The sequence below is a fragment of the Simochromis diagramma genome, unplaced genomic scaffold, assembly GCF_900408965.1.
Source record: "Simochromis diagramma unplaced genomic scaffold, fSimDia1.1 OVJJ01000348.1, whole genome shotgun sequence".
NCBI lineage: Eukaryota > Metazoa > Chordata > Actinopteri > Cichliformes > Cichlidae > Simochromis > Simochromis diagramma.
Window position 1 is genome coordinate 3,058,135 of NW_024386755.1, and position 21,696 is coordinate 3,079,830.

Below are 21,696 nucleotides of genomic sequence, written 5' to 3' on the forward strand. Positions count from 1 at the left end.
CAGGCTGGTGCCATTCCAGATATGTTAACATTGTACAATCTTCTGGATAATCAGATCTTCCCCAGACTGAAAACTGTTATTCAGGTTGCCCTAACAATCCCAGTTTGCAGCTGTAGCTGTGAGAGTTGTTTTAGTGTCTTGTGTCAGCTGCATACCTGGCTGAGAAGGCCCATGGGTCATAGCAGACTTCAGCACCTGGCTGTGATGTCAGTTGAGAAAGAGATGTTTGAGAGACTTGACCAACAAAATGTGATAGACAGATTTGCCAACTTCAAGGTGAGGTGACATAGGTTAAAATAAAAGAAAAAATCTGCAAAGCCATAGGAGTATCTGCAGTAAAGATCTCTTCATACATTGTATACATTGTACCATAGACCACGGTGTCTTAATTTTTATAATTTCTTTATTAATACTTTGTACAATTATACATTTCAAGGACTCTTCTATTTTTGGAGTGTATTTTTTATGTATCTGTATTTTATTATACATACATATTAAAAGTGAATCTCTGTCCAAAAAATGCACTCAGTTTACTTTTTGCTCACTACTCACTAAATATTTTTGGTCATATCGCCCTGCTCTATTCCAATCCATTCTTCTTTTTCAGTAGTAGTCTTTTGCAGCACTTAAATAACCTTTTTTCAGATTTGATGGTTTTGTTACAGACTTTTCAAAAAAGTGTTTTGCTTTTCTTTCACAAATGTGGGGATTAAATTGTGTTAAAATGTACCAAACAGTGATGTCATGTTTTGTGATGAGGACCCAGGAACAGAGAGACTTGATGAATTTAAGAATCATACGATTTAATAAAGAAATTTGCAGACTTGCACAGAGATGGTAAAATTATGATGACTGATAATGGAGATGAAGACAACAGATGACGAGGACAGGGAGGAACAGGGGTTTAAATGCACCAAGGAGACAGAGAGAACTCGGGACAACTGGAGACATTTAAGGATGCAGGGACTGACAGAGACAGGGAAGAAGTCTCATCGTTACAAGTCAAGTTTTTCTTGCCTGGCTGGGCATCTCTCTGGGTACTCAGCACCCCCAAAGCTCTGATTCTAGAATCGCCCCTGGTTTCAGATATGTTGATAAATAACAGACATTAAATCTGATGACTATTATTAGAGTTTTTACATTCTTACATATCTTGTGTCATAAGATGGGTCAGACATGTGCCAAATGTTATTACTGACATTCGAGTCAGCCAGCCTGTCAGTCAAAGCATACACTTTAATAAAGGAAATTCAGAACCACTAGCAAGAAATTTAATGCAGAAGTATAATCATTTAAAGTAGAAATATTAAACGGTGATAGTATAAAAATGTAACTGAACATTTAAGATCCCAAAAATGCTACGTACCAAAATACTATTACGTTTTAGATGACAATTGTAGGTGCCCATGTTAAACAAATGCTAACTTTTCTGTTAATGAGCTCAGTGTTTGTCAGTAATCCCTGTGAGCCAAAACTACCTTTAAAGCTGAGGAGCTGATTTTTTTTTTTTTTTTTTTTTTTTAACTTTAGCAGAGTCCAAGAATACAAGTATGCTCCTGGAAATGAGGACAGCAGATGCACTTTGAAACTGAAAAGACAAGCGACACCCACTGAACCAAGAACAAACACACTGGTTTAATCTTGCATATTCAGAGCTATAAATTTATTTGCATTCTGTTACAGTATGGCATTTCAGAAAATAAGTCAGCCTTCAGTTAAAACATATATTTATTGATATGTATATATGTGTGCATGTGTGTGCAAGTATAACTGATTCCAACAAGTCAGTAACGGCAACATTCACAACAAATATTTCTATAGCTCAAAGTTTAAAACAGCAATATTTAAAGGGACAGCCCCCTCTAAAAATCAAGTGTGCATATTTTCACATATTTAACCTGGACTGTAGCAGTCATCTAGATTATTTTGGTGTGGGTTTCCAAGTTTTAGAAATGTAACATTACTGAGAATACAGTGGAACCTGGAATCTCAAAAAGTTAATTTGGTATTAACACTCAGCAGCAGCATCTCTTTTCATAAACCATAACCCGGTTCCTTACTACAATCCACAAACGTCACTGCAAGCAGTGAGCAGGAATTATTTTCCTTCTTCTCTACATCTGCCAATTAAAGGAAGTATTTATACATGTATGTAGTAAATATTCTTTTTTTTACTGGTGCTTTGAGTCAAATGCCATTTAGTTTCTTTAAATTCAAGAGAAGGGGGAGACGCCTCTACAGCTGATAATCCAGATCAGGAAATGTTTCTAGGAGACCAAAGCAAAATATGTACATTTCAAAAAGATCTCCAACAAACATTTTGCCATGTTTTAAGTAATCAAGTCAATGTTACGATACATGTATCAAAGTTAAGCAGCATAGTACAGTACAGTAAATGTAAAGCGGTGTGTCAGAGGCACTTGTTGAATCCACATGGTTCAATCAAAACTACACATTTATATATAGTATTTAATCACACTAACAATACCACGAGAGCCTACAAATACAGTAAACAGTGCAACATTTCTTGAAGGTTTTTGCTGTGACGTCACAATCAACCTTGATAGGAATCATTGTTTTTCTTATATAAAACTGGAACCTTCCAGAAGGTGGATGGCAGAAAGCAAAAAAAAAAAAAAAAAAAAAAAAATCAGCCACAGCAAAAAACAAAACAAGGTTGTATTATACAGCTTTTCTTTCAAGTCCTCCAGGAGCAACTGAAGTTCATTAAAACACTGAGAAGAGAGAAATCAAAGCTACGAAATCATCTCACCTCCCAATAGCACTCACAGTCACAGGGATGGATATTCCAAAAGCCAAGTTAATATTTTAAATAACACAGGAAACATTTAAAATCATGACTAGATCCAGCTCACGTACCTCAGCGATGCTTTCAGGACAGTACGGATTAAGATCATTACCTTACAGCTAAAAACTCTGTGTCTGCTTTAAAAGGAGGAACTCCTTTTAAGGCTGTACTGTTTTAAAGAAGAGTGGAAAGGAAATTTAAGTTGTCTGGTCCTGCAGACCTCTAAACAGTCACATGCAGTGACTGTGGACGTAGAGCTTCTTTTGACTACTGTCATCTGAGGGGTTGCTCTAACTAGCCATTATCTAACCATAAATTAAGACATTTTTAATGTGTAAGCAGCTGGTCTGGCATCACACCGGTTTTGCCATTGAAATAAAAACTTAGCAGTGTAGGTTCGCACACTGGCATCGAGGATACTCGACTCCAAGTAGTAAGCAGTGCAGGCTGACAGCTCATTTTTCACAGAATAACTACTCAGTCTGAATGTGACCATGGTGCCCTTCAAACAAACACGGCCCGTGGGTTTTGCTAACTCATGTTCCCTTTTCCTTTTCATTACAGTAGCAGTAAAGTGAAGTTGGAGCCGAACCTATTCTTAAGAGTAGGTGTGAGCATTTTTCCTCCCACAGCATTGTAGTGTGTTCAGACCAAGTACAAAGCCAAGCTTTCATGTGCCTCCATTTGGACTATGCAAGACTTGACTTGTGATATTCTTCACATCAGGAGATAGGAACAGAAGTGTCAGATATTTTAATTTCAGTGAAAAGTTGTTGTTTTTATGCTTTGTGGCAAAAACCATAAAGCATAAACCCAGAGCAGCTGTTAAGTCTTGAAAACACCTTCAAATTGAAAACCACTGGAGGTGAATATTTGTGGGTTGCAAAATAGTTCAAAAACAGTGGTGTGACATGAAACTTTGGTTCGCAATAGCTCTGAACACCACTGTAGTTACTGTAAGTGTGGAGGGGGTCCACTGGGTGGACTCAGTGATATAACTTTGGTCATCGTGGAGTGAATCCGTGTGGTAAAAAAAAAACAGTACAAGAATGAGTAATTGTATCTGCAGTGGTTTGTGGATAATCAGGCCTTAACCATTTCCTTGAGTATCACAAACCCTAAAATATTCTTCACCCATCCATCGTGACACAAACATATTTGGTAGAATCTAAGCATTCCATCTTATTTATTTTTACTCATAAAGACTAAAAGAAGAGTAAAATTTCTTTGCTCAACATGATGCCAATTTAAATGTGAGCTTCCATTTTAATGCGTTTGACTGCTGAGGAGTAAATGACAAAACAGCCTCACTGGTAGCATTAGAGAGATCAGTGGTGCAGATGGGGAAAAGAGAGAACAGTTCCTAAGTTGCTTTTTCAGCTGCAGGTTAAGAAATGCGACAGAAAACCTTTACAATTTCCCAAATCTAAGACTTTTGACACTTCAGTTCTAAAAGTCATCACCAGACACAGCTTTGTCGAGTCCATTGATCCTTTCAGGCAGCATGCCTTCCTCAATGGCTACCTTGGATGCTTGGACCTAAAAGACAGATGAGCAGATAACACTGATGCTGACCTCCATCCACACGAGAACAGTACTGCAGAAAATCCTTTTACGGTGTAATTCCAAATAAAAGACAATAATATCTTTTCATGTATTATTTCCAATTCATTACCTGGAATGGTTCACTTATTCCAATGATGCACTTCAGAGCGTTACAGTAGTAGCACAGCACGCAGTCTCCTCCCTGCACGGGGATTTCCTCCTTACTTACATAAACCTACAGAAACAAGAACATTTCCATCACCTGAGGCTTACATGCACTTTTGCTCCGGCTCGTGTTCAAACTGCAGTCCCACTCACTGAGACAAGAGTTACCACCTGTATAACCTCCTCGTTGAAGGCCACCTCGTTGTCTTTGACCCACGTGTAGGTGATGTAGTCTGACACGCTGCTGAAACCAACCTGAAAATTCACACAAACATGAAGACTTTCAACTAGCACACTGAACCAGCCAGCAGTGAAACACGTGTTGTCAACCTTATAGAGGCCGATCCAGTCCCAAGTACTGGAGGGGAATGGCTGCAGAGGGCTGTAGACCACCATGGCATCAATATCTGCGCTCCAGTCGCCCTCTGCCCGCAGACGCACCAGAGGAGTCTCGTACGTCTTCCTCAGCTGTAGGCACGCACAAATCAACAGTCCAAGTTAGAAACCACATTCTGTACAAGAGGAACCACACAGCTATGGAGACTTTCAAATGAGGGATAAGAGAGTCACACTATCATGACAAAATCTATGATGGATAGTTAGAGGAGATTGCATCAATATTGAAGTCACATTCACTTTGTCAGAAGAGTGTGAAGCCAAAGCATCTAAAACCTGTTTTGCATCTAAGCAGGGGGCGACTCTTCTGCATACAAAAACACTTTTTCAGTTGTACGAATGTCTATGGGAAAAATGACCTGTCAAGTTAAGTTACAAGTACAATAAAGAATTTTCAGATAAGTTTATAGTCTCAAGTGCTTTCAGTTACAATATATTCCACGGTAATCATTAGAACTCCCAAAAAAAAAGAGGACTGCTAAGGAACCATATTCATTTCCAGTGTTGGGAAGGTTACTTTTAAAATGTATTCCAATACAGATTACATGCTCCAAAATGTATTTTGTAACGTATTCCGTTACGTTACTCAATGAGAGTAACGTATTCAGAATACTTTGGATTACTTGATATATTATCATGCTTTTTACAACGACATGAATGTGCTATTGCTGTGTGATTTATTATGATTACTGAAGGATACTCGCCGTACCAATACCAACTAGATTTTTAAATCTTAATATAAAATGAGTAACAGTAGGTGGACATTAGGTAAGGCTGCGCTTTTTTGCAGCGATCTTGTATAGAAAACTATTCCGCGCATTTATAAAACAGGTGCGCGGCTCTGAACCGTAGTAAAGGGACCTCTGGCTAATACGTCGGGTTCTTGTCGGGCTCATAACCGAAAACTAGTTTTACTTTGTTGTCTGGGTCAACTTTGCTTGAGAGAGACAGAGAGAGCCGTTGAAAGGCTGCTCCAAAGGAACTTATTGTTTTGGAGGAAAACACAGTGTACAGTCGAGTCTTAATAGCTTACTTACAACTAGGCACTCTTTTTGGCTGCAGTGGTTATTATTATTATTATTATTATTATTATATTTAGATGCTTCCATTTCCGGTTGGTGACAACTCGCACTCTTCAACTCTCCTTTTTCTCCCTCCTCGCGCTCACAGACACATAATGGGTACAGCAGTCCATTCCCCCTGCAGCACGGACTACACTGCCCATGAGGCTACATTCTTTAGAGCTATACCTGTAACACTCTGCCTATTGCCTTCATATTAAATAATTTTTTTTGAATAATAAATTTTACATATATTTCTTCACGTCATTATGTGAACCGCAAGTACAGGTGACACAGGCCGAGAGATTAAGACACAGGCATTAGAGCCTCTTAATGCGTGATTTGTTTGGGTTTCCACCGGAGTGGAATGACCACAAATAGAGAGGGCGTAACCTAAGATGAAACAGAAAAAGACCGCCGTGTAATCCATTTATTTCAATAAACTGTATTCTGAACACCACCCTTTGAAACGGTACCAGTTACTCAGATTTTGTATTTTAAATACGCAACGTCGGTACATGTATTCAGTTACTGGTCCTTTAAAAATGAATTTTTGTTTTTAGAATGGGTTGTCAAAACTTATTTGTACAGTGAAATGAGTTTGATATTTCAAAATATCAGCTTAATGTCCCCGTTATAACTGCAGCTACCTCCACACTGAGCAGTAAGTGATGTTTCCCATCACATCCTTCATGTTCACTTTTAGTGGGACACTATGATAAGGATGATGATTTACATCATCTCCAAAAGTGTCGACAATAAATACACAACACAATCAACTGATGACCTGCATCAATAATTCAGGTCATAAACAAATGACTGAAAGGTGACTGACTGCATCTGGATAGTCACAGTTTCCAGTTTCTCACCTCCAGTGTGAAGATACCAATGACAGGCTTGTGGTCACTGATGCTGTACTCCATCATGCTGGTGTACACGTCCTGTCTGATTTTCAGGGGGTACTCCATGTCCTCTTCCAGCTGCTTGAGCTTCTTTGCATCTAGCCCAACTTTGTTTTCATTTTCCTCATCCGGGGGGAGGGCTTTGGGTCGGAGTCGCCACAGAATCCTGTCAGTCCAGGCAGGTTTACGCTTCTTAGCACTGGACAGGTAGTTATAGATGACAGATGGACAGAGAGCAGAGGCCGGTTTGAGTTGTCAGACAAAGTCAAGTGTTTAAAGCAAGAACCTGTGTTGGTATGAGGCACATGCCTGGCTGAAGTGCCTTATACCAATACGATGTGGGGCTGGGGAGAATAAAAGGTTCAGGCAGCAAATGACATGCCAGGACCTCAGTGACGGGGTAACTGGAAAGTATTTCACAGGTACAAGAAAACCAGCACACTGATGTATTCTTTGAACCGCTGTTTGTTAAGAATACTTGGAAAACCTGTTTTATAATGCATGTTGTATACAGCACTTTGAGTACTCCGGGAGAGTAGAAAGTGCTATATAAGAATCAGTCCATTTACCTTTTATTTACAGTACGATGTTTAAGGCCATCACTGTCACCAAAGGACCGCCAGGTATCAGTTTGAAAATGCCTATTTTTACCCCTCATCCTCCACCCTCACCAAACACACACACCTCTGGCCATCACCCAGAACCCCACCCCACCCCCACCCCATCATACATAGTGTCAGCTCTGACTGGAACCCTGTTATAATCAAACACACTCTATTATCCACAATGGTAGTACCGTATTAGCATGACATGCATTTACAGCCATCCATGTTAGGCACATCATATTTAACATGTAAAACGTAGGTTCTGTGAACAGATAATGCTGTGGAGAGTTAAATTTGTTTTCAGTTAGACATGCTACATAAGCTATACCCTATTAATATATTTTTTTTTTATTCTCTATTCTTTATTTATCTCTATCTCTATATCTCTATATATCCATCTCTATCTATCTATCTATCTCTCTCTATCATTTGACAAACAGGAACTTATGCTAGCTAAAACTACAACTTTGCTCTGATGTGCCCGTAGAGATCAAAGCATCCACAGTGTACCTTTAACAGCTGTCGTAATGTGAGCGCAGATGAAAATCTGTAGCACCAACAAGCATTTCGGTCTTTGACTTGCAAACACAACCATAGGGTTTGTCTTTCTTAGACTGTTCAGCCCCTTTCAGACACACTGCTGGCTAATAAATCCGTTAAAGTGATGGCTCTCTTTCACACAGGAGTAACTCTTACATTAACGTTACTCATTAGACTTTAATTAAGTGGTCTAATAACACTTATTCAGCTGTGCTATATCCAACATCGGGCAGTACATCAACGGACGTCATTTCTCGATTTCTGACCAAGGTGCTTATACTTTGGTAGACACTTGGACACTTGCAAATGTCACATCCTGCATGTAGTATTAAGAATCCCTCCACACTTTATAAACTTTAATAAAATGTACCCTTTAAAAACAGCTAAAGCTGAACTGAAGTACAGAGCATTAATTAACAGTAATTAATGAAGTGTTGCCTAAGAAAAACACATCCAACTGCCGTGCTTTGGATAAGTTGGTGATGGTTTCTGGTGCTGTGTGACACTCCAGGTATGTGATAAAATCAGAGGAAAGCCTCCCACAATTAGCTCAACAACACATTACAAATCTGATCTGTCGTTGACTCATAAACTTAGTCACAGTGAAGACTTTCCCACTGTATTTGATGTGTAATAAATACTAAATGTAGAGAAAAGTAAATGAGGGAGAACTGACTGCAGATGAAATGTGTTTCGTGTTTTTTGGAGAGGTCTGTGTGCCTCTCCAAAAACCAGAGCTATACTAACAATGCGTTTCACACCGATTTAATTATTGGCCAGTGCTTGCATTGAAATGTTTACTGTGTATTGCTGTTTTGATACACAGGAGCATATTAAGCTTTTTGTGATATCAGTTTGTCCAAAGATCATGAGCTAGAAACTACAAGCAGGCATGTCAAACCGTTTTGTTTTGTTTTTCTCGTGTTATTGCTGATCGGGACTTTCACCAGAACAATCATGGCTTTTAGTGTACTGAGGAAGTGGAGATGCCGGACAATCACGTGCAACAGAAATTTCTTTGCAAGCCCATCCAGCTGATGTGACTGCATTCATGACCCACATCGTCAGATTGCTGTCCCAACTTTTAGAGAAACATGGGCCGTGTGCTCTTTAAGGCACGAAGCGCAGGAAAGGAGCACATGTCTGAAAGGAGCCTGAACACCTGTGTGTTTGTTTAATGTGCAGCATGTTACAGATAAACATAATCGTCAGTAAGCCTTTGAACACATGAGTGACATTTTAACTTACCACATTAAAAACAAAAAAAACATGACACTACTTTTACTACCGTGTTAAAAGTAGCGTGTACACACATAGTGAAGCTCGGTTAGGTGAACTACGTGCTAGATGTGGACAAATGGATTCTGAACTCTTACTTAAAGCCAAACCATGTGTTGTAGAGTCTGTAAAGTTGGAAAGAGGTACAGATAAAAACATATACAGCATACTGTGAGCAAAGAGAAGGGTGAGTATGATTCATGGTTTTTATGGTGATGTTTTCTTGTGTGCTACCTGGTGTCATAAGTATCAGAGCTACGGTCAAACTTATATGTGGGCTGAAAGTCCAGAGGCCCCTCCTCAAACTCCTGCAACACCTGCTCCTTCTGCTTCATCATGATCAGCTGAAAACAACAACACACATGTTTCATAGTCACATTACTGAGGCTGCTATGTGGGATGGAGGATCAGGAGCTGTGAGACTCTTTAAAGGGCCACACCTGGTCTTTGCTCCACAGCAGGCTGTAGTTCTGCTTGTCGATGCAGGTGCGGACAAAGTGCATGCCGTGGTCCTGAATTCGGAAGTTGAGATCTCCAAACCAGAAAACCAATCTTGACCAGGAGAGGGGAGACAGAGAAGGAGGACGGTGACACATGAAAGAATAATGAAGAAGTGACTTTGGTGAGATATGTGAAGCTTCAACATCATTTCTTATCCCAAACATTCAGGTGAATCACAGTTAGTATCCTGTGCATCTTCTCACCTGTGATCAACAATAGTTGGAGCTCTTTTACAGTCAAAGCTCTGCATGTCCATGATATACTCAAACTCATCCACCCTCTCTGAGGCATAGTTCATATGAGCAGCCAAGTGGCAGTTAAGGAAGCAGAGCGTGTGGCCATAGAAAGATAATCGGATGGAGACACCGCCTTTATTTCCCTGAGAGTGAAACAGGGTTGAGAAAAGAGAAAAAACAGTGAATGTGTTGAACTAGACTCCATACTCTGTCCAGTTTTTAAGCTGCAAGAGACACAACTCCTCCATCAGCTGGTGACCCTCATGTAATAAATGCAGAAGCCCTCTTGAAAACCAAACAAAAATACTGGAGTTCTGGTTTGACATATGTTCCTACATGTTACTCAATTCCTCATTTCAAGGAGAAGTGTGCTAGTTTTACACATTAGAGGGTGCTTACACATGTGAAACAGAAAACCAGCTCCAACAATGACAGTGAAAGGAGTACACAAACCAACATCCACCGTTTATATACAGTCTATAAAGGGGCCAGCACTACTTCTCTTGGAAGTGTGAGCTTGGCTTAACCCTTTAAGACCTACCATAGAACCAAGTCCGCCAGAGCTTATATTATATTTTTACATGCTGTGGAGCCATTTTTGGGAGCATTTCAAGTTGCTATACATCAATACAACCATTACAGCCCAAATTTTAATAATATGTATGCATTAGTAATTACATAAATTGCAAAAAAGTGCAATAAACTACAAAAAAATTGAAAATCGTTTTTGTTTTTTTAACATATATTTCTAGTTAGAGAAATTTAAGAGGCTTATCCCTCAAAACTGTAAATACAAAAAAGTTGCACAAAATAGTTTCCCACCACAGGAAATTTATTTTAAGTGTCTTCATAGTTTTATTTTTGAAATACACCAATTTTCATATACTGCAGGAAAAACGAAAATAAATATTATAATGCAAATTTGCAAAATAACAGCATATGCATCAAAACAAACTATTTCCAGCAGTGCAATATGAGTTCCTAAGCATCCCAGAAATGACACAGAAAGTCATAAACTCAAACATAACTTTTAAAAACACAAGTATAGGCTCATAAGGCCCCGATCGTAAAAAACTACATTTCTGCAAAATGACGTCACTTCCGGTTTCGGGCAGCTCATGGCGGACATGCGACAGTTCACGCTGATGGACGTAGGAAGTGTTACAAACAGCTGATCGGATCAGCAAAGCGCGTTTCTGGAATATTATGTTTTTGTTGCTGCAAGCGCTTTTTATGCAATTTTTGCGAAGCTATATGTGGAAGGAAACTGTGACCTAGGACAAGCTGATGGCATAAGATGCAAGTACAACTCCTCCGGTTTCATATGCAAAAAAATTATTGCGCTAGCTTACGTGGTTGCAGTGCTACCGAGATTTAAAAATAGTTACGAAAAATGGAGCGTGTCCGCTCCGACCGGCTTTAAAGGGTTAATGATGATGATCAAGTTCATCCATCTGAAAGTAGACAGTTCCTCTGAGCTGACCAAAAATCTGAATTCAAGGTCAGTATCTGTGGGTGGGATTTGTGACACTACGATAAGCTGTGACTGATTTAGGCTTTCCTTAAACAGGCATCCAACACAAATAGGAAGGAGGAAACCTGAAGTCTGCACTTGTTCACAATGAGGACAGACTTAAAGAAGACATCCTTAATCCACTAATTAAGAATTTTTGCGGCAGAGGCTTGTTTAAGTCTAATAGTTTTTCCCAAAGTACTAGAATGTTTTGCTTTTAAATAATAATTTTAATACACCTTTAAACAAATAACCAAACAGAGATGAGTAGTATCTAAAACCTGAGGGGACCAATGCATGCACCAGATTTTTAAAACAATAATAATAAAAATAAAAAAAAACACAACAATGCAGCTAAGGGCTGTTCGATATTGGATGACAATATACATCTATCATTTAATATTATGCTATCGTTTGTTTTGTGGTGTCGCAAAATAAGCTGTTTATGGCAATGTTTTCTCATCGTTTTCATGGTCACTGTAGTGGCTATATTAATTTCTTAAAGTTCTCTCTTTCTCTTTTATTTAAAATAACCACATTACAGACAGACAAGCAGCTGTTTTTACGTGTACTTTCGTTAGCAACAACGACGGTAAAACCATTGTGTAGCTCCACTGTCTGCTTGTTTATTTTCCACATAAACCTTTCACAATAAAGCTCAAGATCCTGTTGAGACTTTTCAAAATAACTGAAATGATATGCATTATTCTCAAACATCTAATTTCCGAATATGCATCCAACAAATTACCTCAAATAAAAACATGAACTATAAATGGCGCTTACAGTCACCACATGGATGCAGGCACAGAGAATACCAGCATGGCCAGTGAAGATGAGGCATAACCAGTTAGCTCCAAACAGAAGGACTAGTCGAGGACCTTATTCCAAAACAAGGGCTACCTCTGTAGCAGGTTTGGTTATGACACAGACCAGAAAACTGTATTGTGAAAAATTATGCTGCAAACCAGTCCCCACCACCACTCAAACACGACAATCCTCTTCTAACACCTACGGCCAACTACACAAGAATCCCGTGAAAGAGTGCAGAGAGAGTTTACGGATGAGAAGCAAAAAAGAGCTGTCAGGTGCTCAAAATAAACGTTAGACTCAAACGTTAGAACAGGCTTTTCCCCGCAGCACGCCATGTACTAATTACTCACAAAGAAAATGCACTATTTTGCGATATATATCGTTATTGGGATAAGAAATGTTTATATCGGGAAATGAGATTTTGGTCATATCGCACAACCCTAACACATCTGATTGATTTAGATCACCCCCCCCCCCTTGTTTTTTTTTTTTTTTTTTTTTTTTTTACATCTGAATTTTTTCTAAAAGTGAAATAATAAAGCAGTTCAGCATTTCTCACCCAGTAACCAAAGAGGCCTGTGCGTGTGTACGTCGCCTGGACGTCTCTGATGAAGGGGACATGCTCCAGCTTGGAGAAGAAGAGCAGCAGCAGGCCCTGCATTCTTATGGACGACACCTGAAACACACACAGCACAAACTGTGTTCTCCTGACCCTGTGAAAGTGTGCATCCACTGTATGGCATGTGTGGGAGTTTTCTAAGGTTTTTTTTACCTTGATGTACTTCTGTGGCGCTAAAAGCGACATAAATAGATAACTCCACGGGTCATCGAACACAGCATCTGACACAAACCTCAACGGGCCAGAGTACACTTCCTGCAGACTAACACACACACAAATCTGATTGTAAATCGGCCCCTTATCCACTTATACAGATGCATTGTGCATCACATCACCTACCCAATGACGTAAAGGTCAGGGCTCTTTGGAGAGTTCAGGTGGAGAAGTGTGGTCACATCGTCTGGAGGATCAGCTGTAGCCACATTCCACGTTACCATGTGCAACCTGTGGGCACAGAAGAGGAAATTACAAACAGTCTGAAGTAAACAACTAGATCAGAGGTAGGCAACACCAAGCCTCAAGTGCCAGTGTCCTGCAGGTTTTAGATGTGTCCTTGATCCAACACAGCTGATTCAAATTGCTAAATTACCTCCTCAACATGTCTTGAAGTTCTCCAGAGGCCTGCTAATAAAATCATAATTTGACCCAGGGTGATATTGAAAACCTGCAGGACACCGGCACTTGAGGCCTGGAGTTGCCTACCCCTGAACTAGATATCAGGTACAACATTCAACCTTTAAAACAAACAAGACCATCTTAAATTATGGCTTAATTTTTCCAGGTATGAAAATCAGATGACCTGAATTATGACCTCAATAAACTCTTTCCTGGTCCCTTTTGGGTCTCAATAACAAATTTCAAATCTTCTTTAAGACAACACAATGTTCACTTTGTATATTATGCTCCCCATTAGAGTCACAGGAGCACTAAAGCATTATATACTTTGGGGCGAGACTACATCTTAAAATATACCATGTAATTGACAGGTCACTACAATAAAACATGTGACACTAGATGATACAAATACATGTGGCTTCAGCAGCTAAACACTCAGCCCAAGGCTTCACAGATGGGACTTGGGATGGCTGCGTCCATGATGTACACGCATTCAGCTGCAGCATATCATTTAAGCTTCACAATCAAAGAAGTCCTTTCAGCTTATCTCGAACCAAAGACGAGCCCGTAACACAGGTTTAAAAGCTGCCACAATAGCACCATTGTGCAATTACTGTAAGCAGGCCAGGCTGATGCAGTTGACACATAATCAGATCAGTCATCCTTGAACCCAAACTTGCAACATTCATAACATGGAATAATATTTTCACACTTACTTAAGTGTAAGTAATAAAAGCATATGAATTAAATTTAAAAGACTGCATTTTCTTGGATGGTTTCACTCAGCAAGGGTCTTGTGTTGGTCTCTGGTCACTGCCTGAAGCCAGACAACAACTACAGGTCATGTTGCAATGGGATCACGCCAGCCACAATGAGTTCTCAGTGTTGCTTTCTGCAATACTAAAATGTGTCCACAGTGAGACAAGAAAGTCCTCTCCGTTCAGAAGCATTAAAGGACAGCGAGGGAACACTCCTGAATTACAATATACGAGGATGTTTTGGTAGAAGATGTAGAAATATAAACACAAAAATCAAGTAATATTAATGATTTCTAATACTCTAATTGGTCACAAACTTATTAAGCAGTTTAAAAAACAACAACAACATATTTGACTTTGATGCTCTTCTCATATCCCAGATAAATCCCACAGAAATTTAGATAATTTAAAGTTAAATGCTCAGATAAATCCATGGAGGCATTTCAAAATGACTGCCGAGTTTCAATACAGCAGCTGTCTCTAAAACCACATTTTAGCATACTGACGCACACAGGGAAAGACAAGGTAAGAACAATACAAGCTACACTACTGCAACAAGTACAAACTCATTAAAGCGATAAAATCTCCAGCTTCAAACATCAACAGAGGCGGGTGAGCAGTCAGCATCAGTCTCCACCTGAAGCTGTCCTTCTTCGGCTTGTTGGCTCTCTTGCCGCAGACGAGGAAGGCGTAATCCAGGGTCTTGACCACCTTCTCGTGCAGCTCGTTTTTGGGGTTCAAGTCCTCGACGCAGGTCATCAGCTGGTGAAGCCGATGGAGCAGGGCCAGTTTGCTGCCCGTTGACTGTGTGGAAACACTTTCGGTGCGTTTACGCTCTATGCTGCCCAACAGCCGAGTAATTTCATCCATCCTGGTCCAAAACTGCGAGGCCTGCTTGAGCCGGCTGTGGTCTCAATTGGAGATGGAAGATGTTGGAAGTAACAAAATAGACATGTAAAGAGGGAATCAAATGAGCCACAGTCCTCCTCCTGCAAAATCAAACCACTGAGTGAAGTGGCATCTAAACCCCCAGCTCAGGGGTTTAGGTGCTCCAGAGTTGAACAGAGTGATTAGAGAATTGGTTCATTTGCCCACAATTTGTCTTTGTGTTCTGAAAACTGTTTATAATCTCATTGTTAAATGTCTGAAGGTTAGTCCTATTAAACATTGGGAAATCAACTTGCATGGGTGATTGGAAACACGTCCCTTTTCATTCAGCAAGCCGTCAGGCTGTCCTTTCCTTGGGCAGAACACCAGCAACACATTGCTTTTTTTCCCCTCAAATCCGCATTAGGTATGTATTGTTGGGCAACCTAATCCACCTCCCAGAATGCAGTGACATTTGTTCACTGGCAAACAGCAGACTGTGTCTGGTCTTGGAGCATATTTAACCCAAATGGGACAAACATACGTGCTTCTAGAAAAGGCTGAAAGTCCTGAGAGCTACACTAGGCAGCCAGAATATCACAAGCCTTACATTAGCTAATTGTGTGGATGCTTTAAGCATCCACACTATTGAGTTCCTGTTTCTCTTTATTCTTTATTATTATTCCGGGTGTTTCCGTACACTTTTCGCCGTAGAACTACTTCCACAATTTTCAGCCGATTTTCACCGTTCAAATTTTAAACTATTCTGCTATTTTTGCTCTTTCCGGCTATGACTTTTGCTATTTTTAACTATTATACTTTTTAAAATATTCCACTTTTTTCCTTTAATTTGTCCCATTGAAATGAATGGGAAACTTCAGCAATTCTGCTAAACTTTGCTTGTTTTTGAAACTTAACTACTTCCTCATACTTTCACCTAGAACAACCATTCAAATTTTAAAATGTTCACAAATTATTGGGCTATTCAGGTATAATTCAGCTTTTTCAAATCTTTTACTGTTTTACTTTTATGCCTCTTAAAGTTTTGAGTTGCAAAATTGTGATTTTTCACAAAATACATGCGTTGTTATGGTTGCTATGCTCTTGGCTTCCAGTGTGCCACTGAAGGTTTTGCAATTTTCACTTCATGTCCGAACAACTTCCTGCTACTTGCTCAATTTTCACTCAACTTCCACAAATTATACATCAAAACGTAGGTATTTTTGCTGGCTTTCAGAAAATGTCACCATCATTGTTGTGGGATTTATAGAATTTTGGCAAATCTCCTCAGACTAACACAAGGTCAGAAAACTCTCCATATAAAGTGAATGGAGAGTTTGTTCAAAATCACCGCTGGATTTCTGTAATGAGAGGCATATTCGAATCGTCATATCTCCTTAATGAAGCAAAGTTAAGACATGAGGCTTGTCCCCGAATATCTTCAGACACTCCTGACGCTCACAATTCAAGAATTTCTTTCTTACCTATTACCGTTCTGAAATGAGTTGGACTTGTTTGAGGGTAGGAAATTCGTCCGTTGCTCAGATTTCTTCAGATTTCAAACTGTGGAAATGAACCACTTTTTTCTCTCGTCATAACTTTTTGTTGGATTTCCACAGAGACCTGAAAATTTCCATGACTGTTCACCAAAGCCTGCTGTCTCTTACGGTGAAAGAATGATATCGATACTCCAAATAGATTTCGAGTTAGAAAGGGTTGTTTGAGGGCAAGTCAAGGCAGTTTTTGCTTCGCTCTGCTCAGTTATGGTGCATTAGAAGTCAAATATCTTTAATAATTCATATTTTAATGATAAATTGTTAACACTGGAAGATTCCCCCATCTCTTCTGAACAAAACGGTGTAAGAATGACGGCTCTAGCCCCTACGGTTAGGAAATTATGGTCATTTGTTTGAGGGGAGTCCTCACTATGAGAAATAGGCTGCAATAATCCTGTGCCTCTCTGTGCTGCGTGTGTAAAAAGATGCACCTGTTTTGGCGGGAAAACATAAACAGACACTCTGATTGGTGGATTTAAATTCGGCAGCTCTCTCCCTCTGTGTGTGTGTGTGTGTGTGTGTGTGTGTGTGTGTGTGTGTGTGTTTAGTGGGAGAGAGAGGACCCTACCCTTATTTGGCAGCATGTCATTGTAGGATTTAAATTGAATATAGTTAGACTGGTTGACTGGATTAGAGCCTGTGTTTGTGTGTCCCTCTGTGCATTTCTGTTTCAATATGCCTCCATATTTGTAATTTTGTAAGTTATTACTATTCTGCTAAATCATAGTATTTCTGGTACTTTTCGGTACTTGTGCTAAATACAGTATTTCTGCTAAATCATACTATTTCTGCTTTTCATAAGATTTGTGCCTAACATAGTATTTCTGCTAAATTATAGTATTTCTGCTTTTTATAGTATTTGTGCCTAATATAGTATTTCTGCTTTTTATAGGATTTGTGCTTAATATAGTATTTCTGCTAAATTATAGTATTTCTGCTTTTTATAGTATTTGTGCTAAAACATAGTATTTCTACTAAATGTAGTATTTATGCTTAATCATAGTATTTCTATATATTTCTGCCAGGTCCCCAGGCAGCCAATCCTCTGTGAGGACTGAGACATTCAAATTTTCAAATCAGGGCCTGCACGGCTTCCCAGCCAATCATATATGTGTCCTGAGGCATTCAAATTTGCATATTGGGGCCTTCATGGCTTCTAAGCCAGCCAATCATATCAGGGCTGAGGAATTCAAATCCACAAATCAGGGCCTGCACGGCGTCCCAGCCAGCCAATCATATATGTGGCCTCAGCCATTCAAATTTGCATATTGGGGAATTCGTGGCTTCTAAGTCAACAAGTCATCCATGTCATATATCTCTAAAAATTCACATTTTAATGATAAATTGTCAACACTTGAAGATTCCCCAATCACTTCTGAACAAAACGGTGTAAGAATGACCGCTCTAGCCCCTACGGTTAGGAAATTATGGTCATTTGTTTGAGGGGAGTCGTCACTATGAGAAATAGACTGCAAAAATCCTGTGTCTCTCTGTGCTGCGTGTGTAAACAGAAGCACCTGTTTTGGCGGGAAAAAGTACACAGCCACTCTGATTGGTGGATTCAAATTCAGCAGCTCTCTCCCTCTGTGTGTTTGTGTGTGTGCGTGTGTGTGTGTGCGTGTGTGTGAGACAGAGAGAGAGAGAGAGAGAGAGAGAGAGAGAGAGAGAGAGAGAGAGAGAGAGCCTTTTAATGGGATGATCTCATTGTAAGATTCAAATTCAATATATTTAGACTGGTTGACTGAATTGGATCTTGTGTGTGTGTCTCTCTGTGCATGTGTGTTTCCTCATGTGTACATATTTGTGATTGTGTGGCTGTTATAGATTTTTTTTGCAGATTTTTGTCATTTAACAAGTATATTTGAGGGACCCTCAGCATGTTCAGCATTTTTTCAGCTGTCCATTTTGCTTTTCCAATTTTTCTGTTTAACTTATTACTATTGTGCTAAATCATACTATTTCTGCTATTTTATAAGATTTGTGCTTAATATAGTATTTCTGCTTTTTATAAGATTTGTGCTTAATATAGTATTTCTGCTAAATGTAGTATTTATGCTTAATCATACTATTTCTGCTTTTTATAAGATTTGTGCTTAATATAGTATTTCTGCTAAATTTAGTATTTCTGATTAATTATAGTTTTTCTACTAAATCATAGTACATTATTTCTGCTTTTTGTAGGATTTGTGCTAAAACAAAGTATTTCTACTAAATGTAGTATTTATGCTTAATCATACCATTTCTGCTTCTTATAGGATTTCTGCTGCGTATAGGTTGTGAGTACCCCTATTTCCTGCTATAATAAATTATAGTATTTCTGCCAATATAATATTTGTTGCTAAGACATAGTCTTAATTTAAAATTTCAATATTCATAGTTCATCACAGTGTCTCTGGTAAATCACAACATTTCTGCTCTGTTGTACTATTTTTCTAAATCATAGTGTTTCTGTAATGTTTAAGTATTTTTGGGCTAAATATATTCTTTCTGTTATCTTATACTATTTCTCCTAAATTCTTGTATTTTTTAAGAGTTATCATGTTTCTGGTAAGTTACAATATTTCTGCTAAATTCTGCTATGCTATTGTATTTCTGCCAAGTATTATGTTTCCTCTAAGATATTGCAGTTCTGCTAAGTTATTCCATTTTAGCAAACTTCTTTTGCTTCTGCAAAGTTTTTACAATTTCTGCAACTTTTCAGCTTTTTCAGCTACTTTTTGCATACAGCTTCAGCTTTAAGCATCCACACTGCATTTTCGCAGGAAATGCAAATTTTTCTAGTGTGGAAATGCATCACACAGTAAGAAAGGCAGGACAAACACAGCTCAGCGGGGGGGGAAAGGAAAGGAATACGTCTTTTAACCAGCTTTACCACTAAACTTGGTGATGTCATGTTGGTGAAACAAAAGGAGAAGCTCAACTGGCTAAAACAACACCACAACACACAAGACAGAAATGCCTTATCAGTGGAAACACCACAAAGACGACATGTGGGAAAAGGGCTGGAGCTGAAGTACAATATAGTGAGAACAGCAAGAAAATGTTCTGTTGTTTCTTAATATAAATAAGCCAACCAACTTGGGCACTGCAAGACTGGGTTCCTACAAAAAGTAGATCACTGCTGTTGCAGCTCAACAGCATTTTCCTGCTTTCAAATTATTCACGTTGAAAGGTGAAATATTTCTTCTCTATTTGTTTGTTTTTGGATGTCTGATATCTAATGTTAAAGACTTTTCACCAAAACTGACTAAAAACCACAGGGCTAGGAAAATCAAGCAAGTAAGAAAACAAACAAACCACAAGTACGTCCTGTACTGAGACTTGAGTTGAGTAAATCATACAGACCATTAATAAAATATGGAAAATTCCACTAAAAATACACCACAGACATGATGGAGAGGTTTAGCTGAGTACATTAGCTGAGGTGAGATACTCCCTAACTTTAAGATCAATCACCATAGCTGTGGACACCATGGACCCCACGTGTAGTTACATTTTCTAGAGAATTGTTGTTTAACTGCCCAGTTTACTTTGTATGGTTTCACAGGGGTTTCCAGTTATGATGTAGCTACAGTGCAAATTTACAGCTAAAGCATAAATTCCCAGTAAAGCTTAAACCATCCAAACAGCTGAATTACAATTACCTTTATCCCGTGAGTTGGTATGAATTGAGACATAAGCTTTTGAAGCCAGGAACTGGAGTTTATGTACCCGGAGGCTTCATCTGTCTATATGCACCTCATACGCGCTTTACTTTCAAGTCATACTGAATGCATGAATTTAATTTTCTAAATTACTGTCCACGCTTCACTTAACTAGACCCCTGATTTTTTATTTTTTTATAAATATGCCGACTGTGACTTTAGGAGCTTTTTAAAAGGATTTTTTGATACGCAAGCCCGTACTCCATTATGTTGCGTGAACCTCTAATGTGTTAATTTGCACTGGCGTATGTCTAAGTGTCTCACCCCAACACTTTATAAATTCAAATTACCGGCAAAGCTTGCTAGTTACCTGCTAACTTAAAGCCTTTTCTAATACAGTCACTTCTGGCTCCCAGAGAAACACAAAGCTAACACCGACCCGGTCACAGTGACTCTGTTCATCTTTCACATCCATGCACCAACCTGAAGCTTTCCTCCTCCTTCTCCCCGAGGTCTAACTGCTGACTTTCCAGTGGCTCTTCACTGTCCTCCATCGGGTCCACACCTGGCAGGCAAAGAGGCAAATTCAGTCAAATCAACTTCATTAAGCTCACGTCGCCACGAAATGAAAGGACAAACTAAAGTAAAAGTACAACTCTTATGCATAGTTGTTAGCTGACAACGCTAACTCACAAAGTTTTCATGTAAGGACTGAGGTTTAACTAACCTGAGTAGGGCACATTTTCCACCCCCGGCTATTCTTTTCTACCAAGTTTGTAGCATTTATTTACACCCAGCTAACATCTTACAGCCATTCACTACCGTGGTGCTGCATCTGATAAACACAGCGCTAGCTACACTGCGCAGTTAGCGAAACCAAGCGTCTTGCTTTTTCACATTCAACAGCAAACACTTTAATCAATAATTATGCCCGATAATGATTTATCGTACGCTACCTTTTATGCGTTAGTAGTATTTGTGAATGTTGTTTTATCTATTTGCAGGAAGCTGTACAGTACGTCAATAATCCAGCCTGCGGGCTCACTAATAGGGAAGTTGATTACTTTCAAAATAAAAGCACGAACAAGATAAGGCACAAGGACTTAGTTACAAGTAAGACACACGACTGGCACACAAAACCGGGAAAATGCCTGTTAATTGAGACTGGAAGTTGGCTAGTTTAAAAGAAAAACGCTAGAGTTAATTGTTTGTACACCAAATCTATTTCAATCTAAACTGTCAGTATATAATATAATCATACGCGAATAAAAATGTA

General features: G+C 39.1%; 1 protein-coding gene and 1 long non-coding RNA gene across 6 annotated transcripts; one reads left to right on the forward strand and one right to left on the reverse strand.

The window, feature by feature from the left end:
• Nucleotides 1–1,611: 1,611 nt before the first annotated feature.
• inpp5ka (inositol polyphosphate-5-phosphatase Ka) lies at nt 1,612–21,652 on the reverse strand. 5 transcript variants are annotated; one of them, XM_040025641.1, is made up of 14 exons: nt 21,377–21,652; nt 20,904–20,985; nt 13,320–13,424; nt 13,134–13,242; nt 12,921–13,037; nt 10,006–10,181; nt 9,742–9,853; nt 9,536–9,645; nt 9,400–9,426; nt 6,846–7,077; nt 4,850–4,987; nt 4,673–4,774; nt 4,485–4,589; nt 1,612–4,348 (listed from the first exon to the last, which is right to left on the reverse strand). In XM_040025641.1, exons 2-14 carry the CDS (start codon nt 20,972–20,974, stop codon nt 4,259–4,261), a joined length of 1,494 nt encoding a protein of 497 aa, XP_039881575.1. In that variant the 5' UTR covers nt 20,975–20,985; nt 21,377–21,652; the 3' UTR covers nt 1,612–4,258. The 5 variants fall into 5 exon arrangements, with proteins under 5 accessions (XP_039881575.1, XP_039881590.1, XP_039881581.1 ...); XM_040025656.1 differs by having other exon boundaries at nt 4,691–4,774; nt 21,377–21,646; XM_040025647.1 differs by lacking the exon at nt 21,377–21,652 and adding an exon at nt 21,148–21,356.
• LOC120729805 lies at nt 10,344–17,636 on the forward strand. Its single transcript, XR_005695000.1, has 3 exons — nt 10,344–10,355; nt 13,364–13,370; nt 17,265–17,636. It is a non-coding gene; the product is annotated as an uncharacterized LOC120729805 (long non-coding RNA).
• Nucleotides 21,653–21,696: the final 44 nt, after the last annotated feature.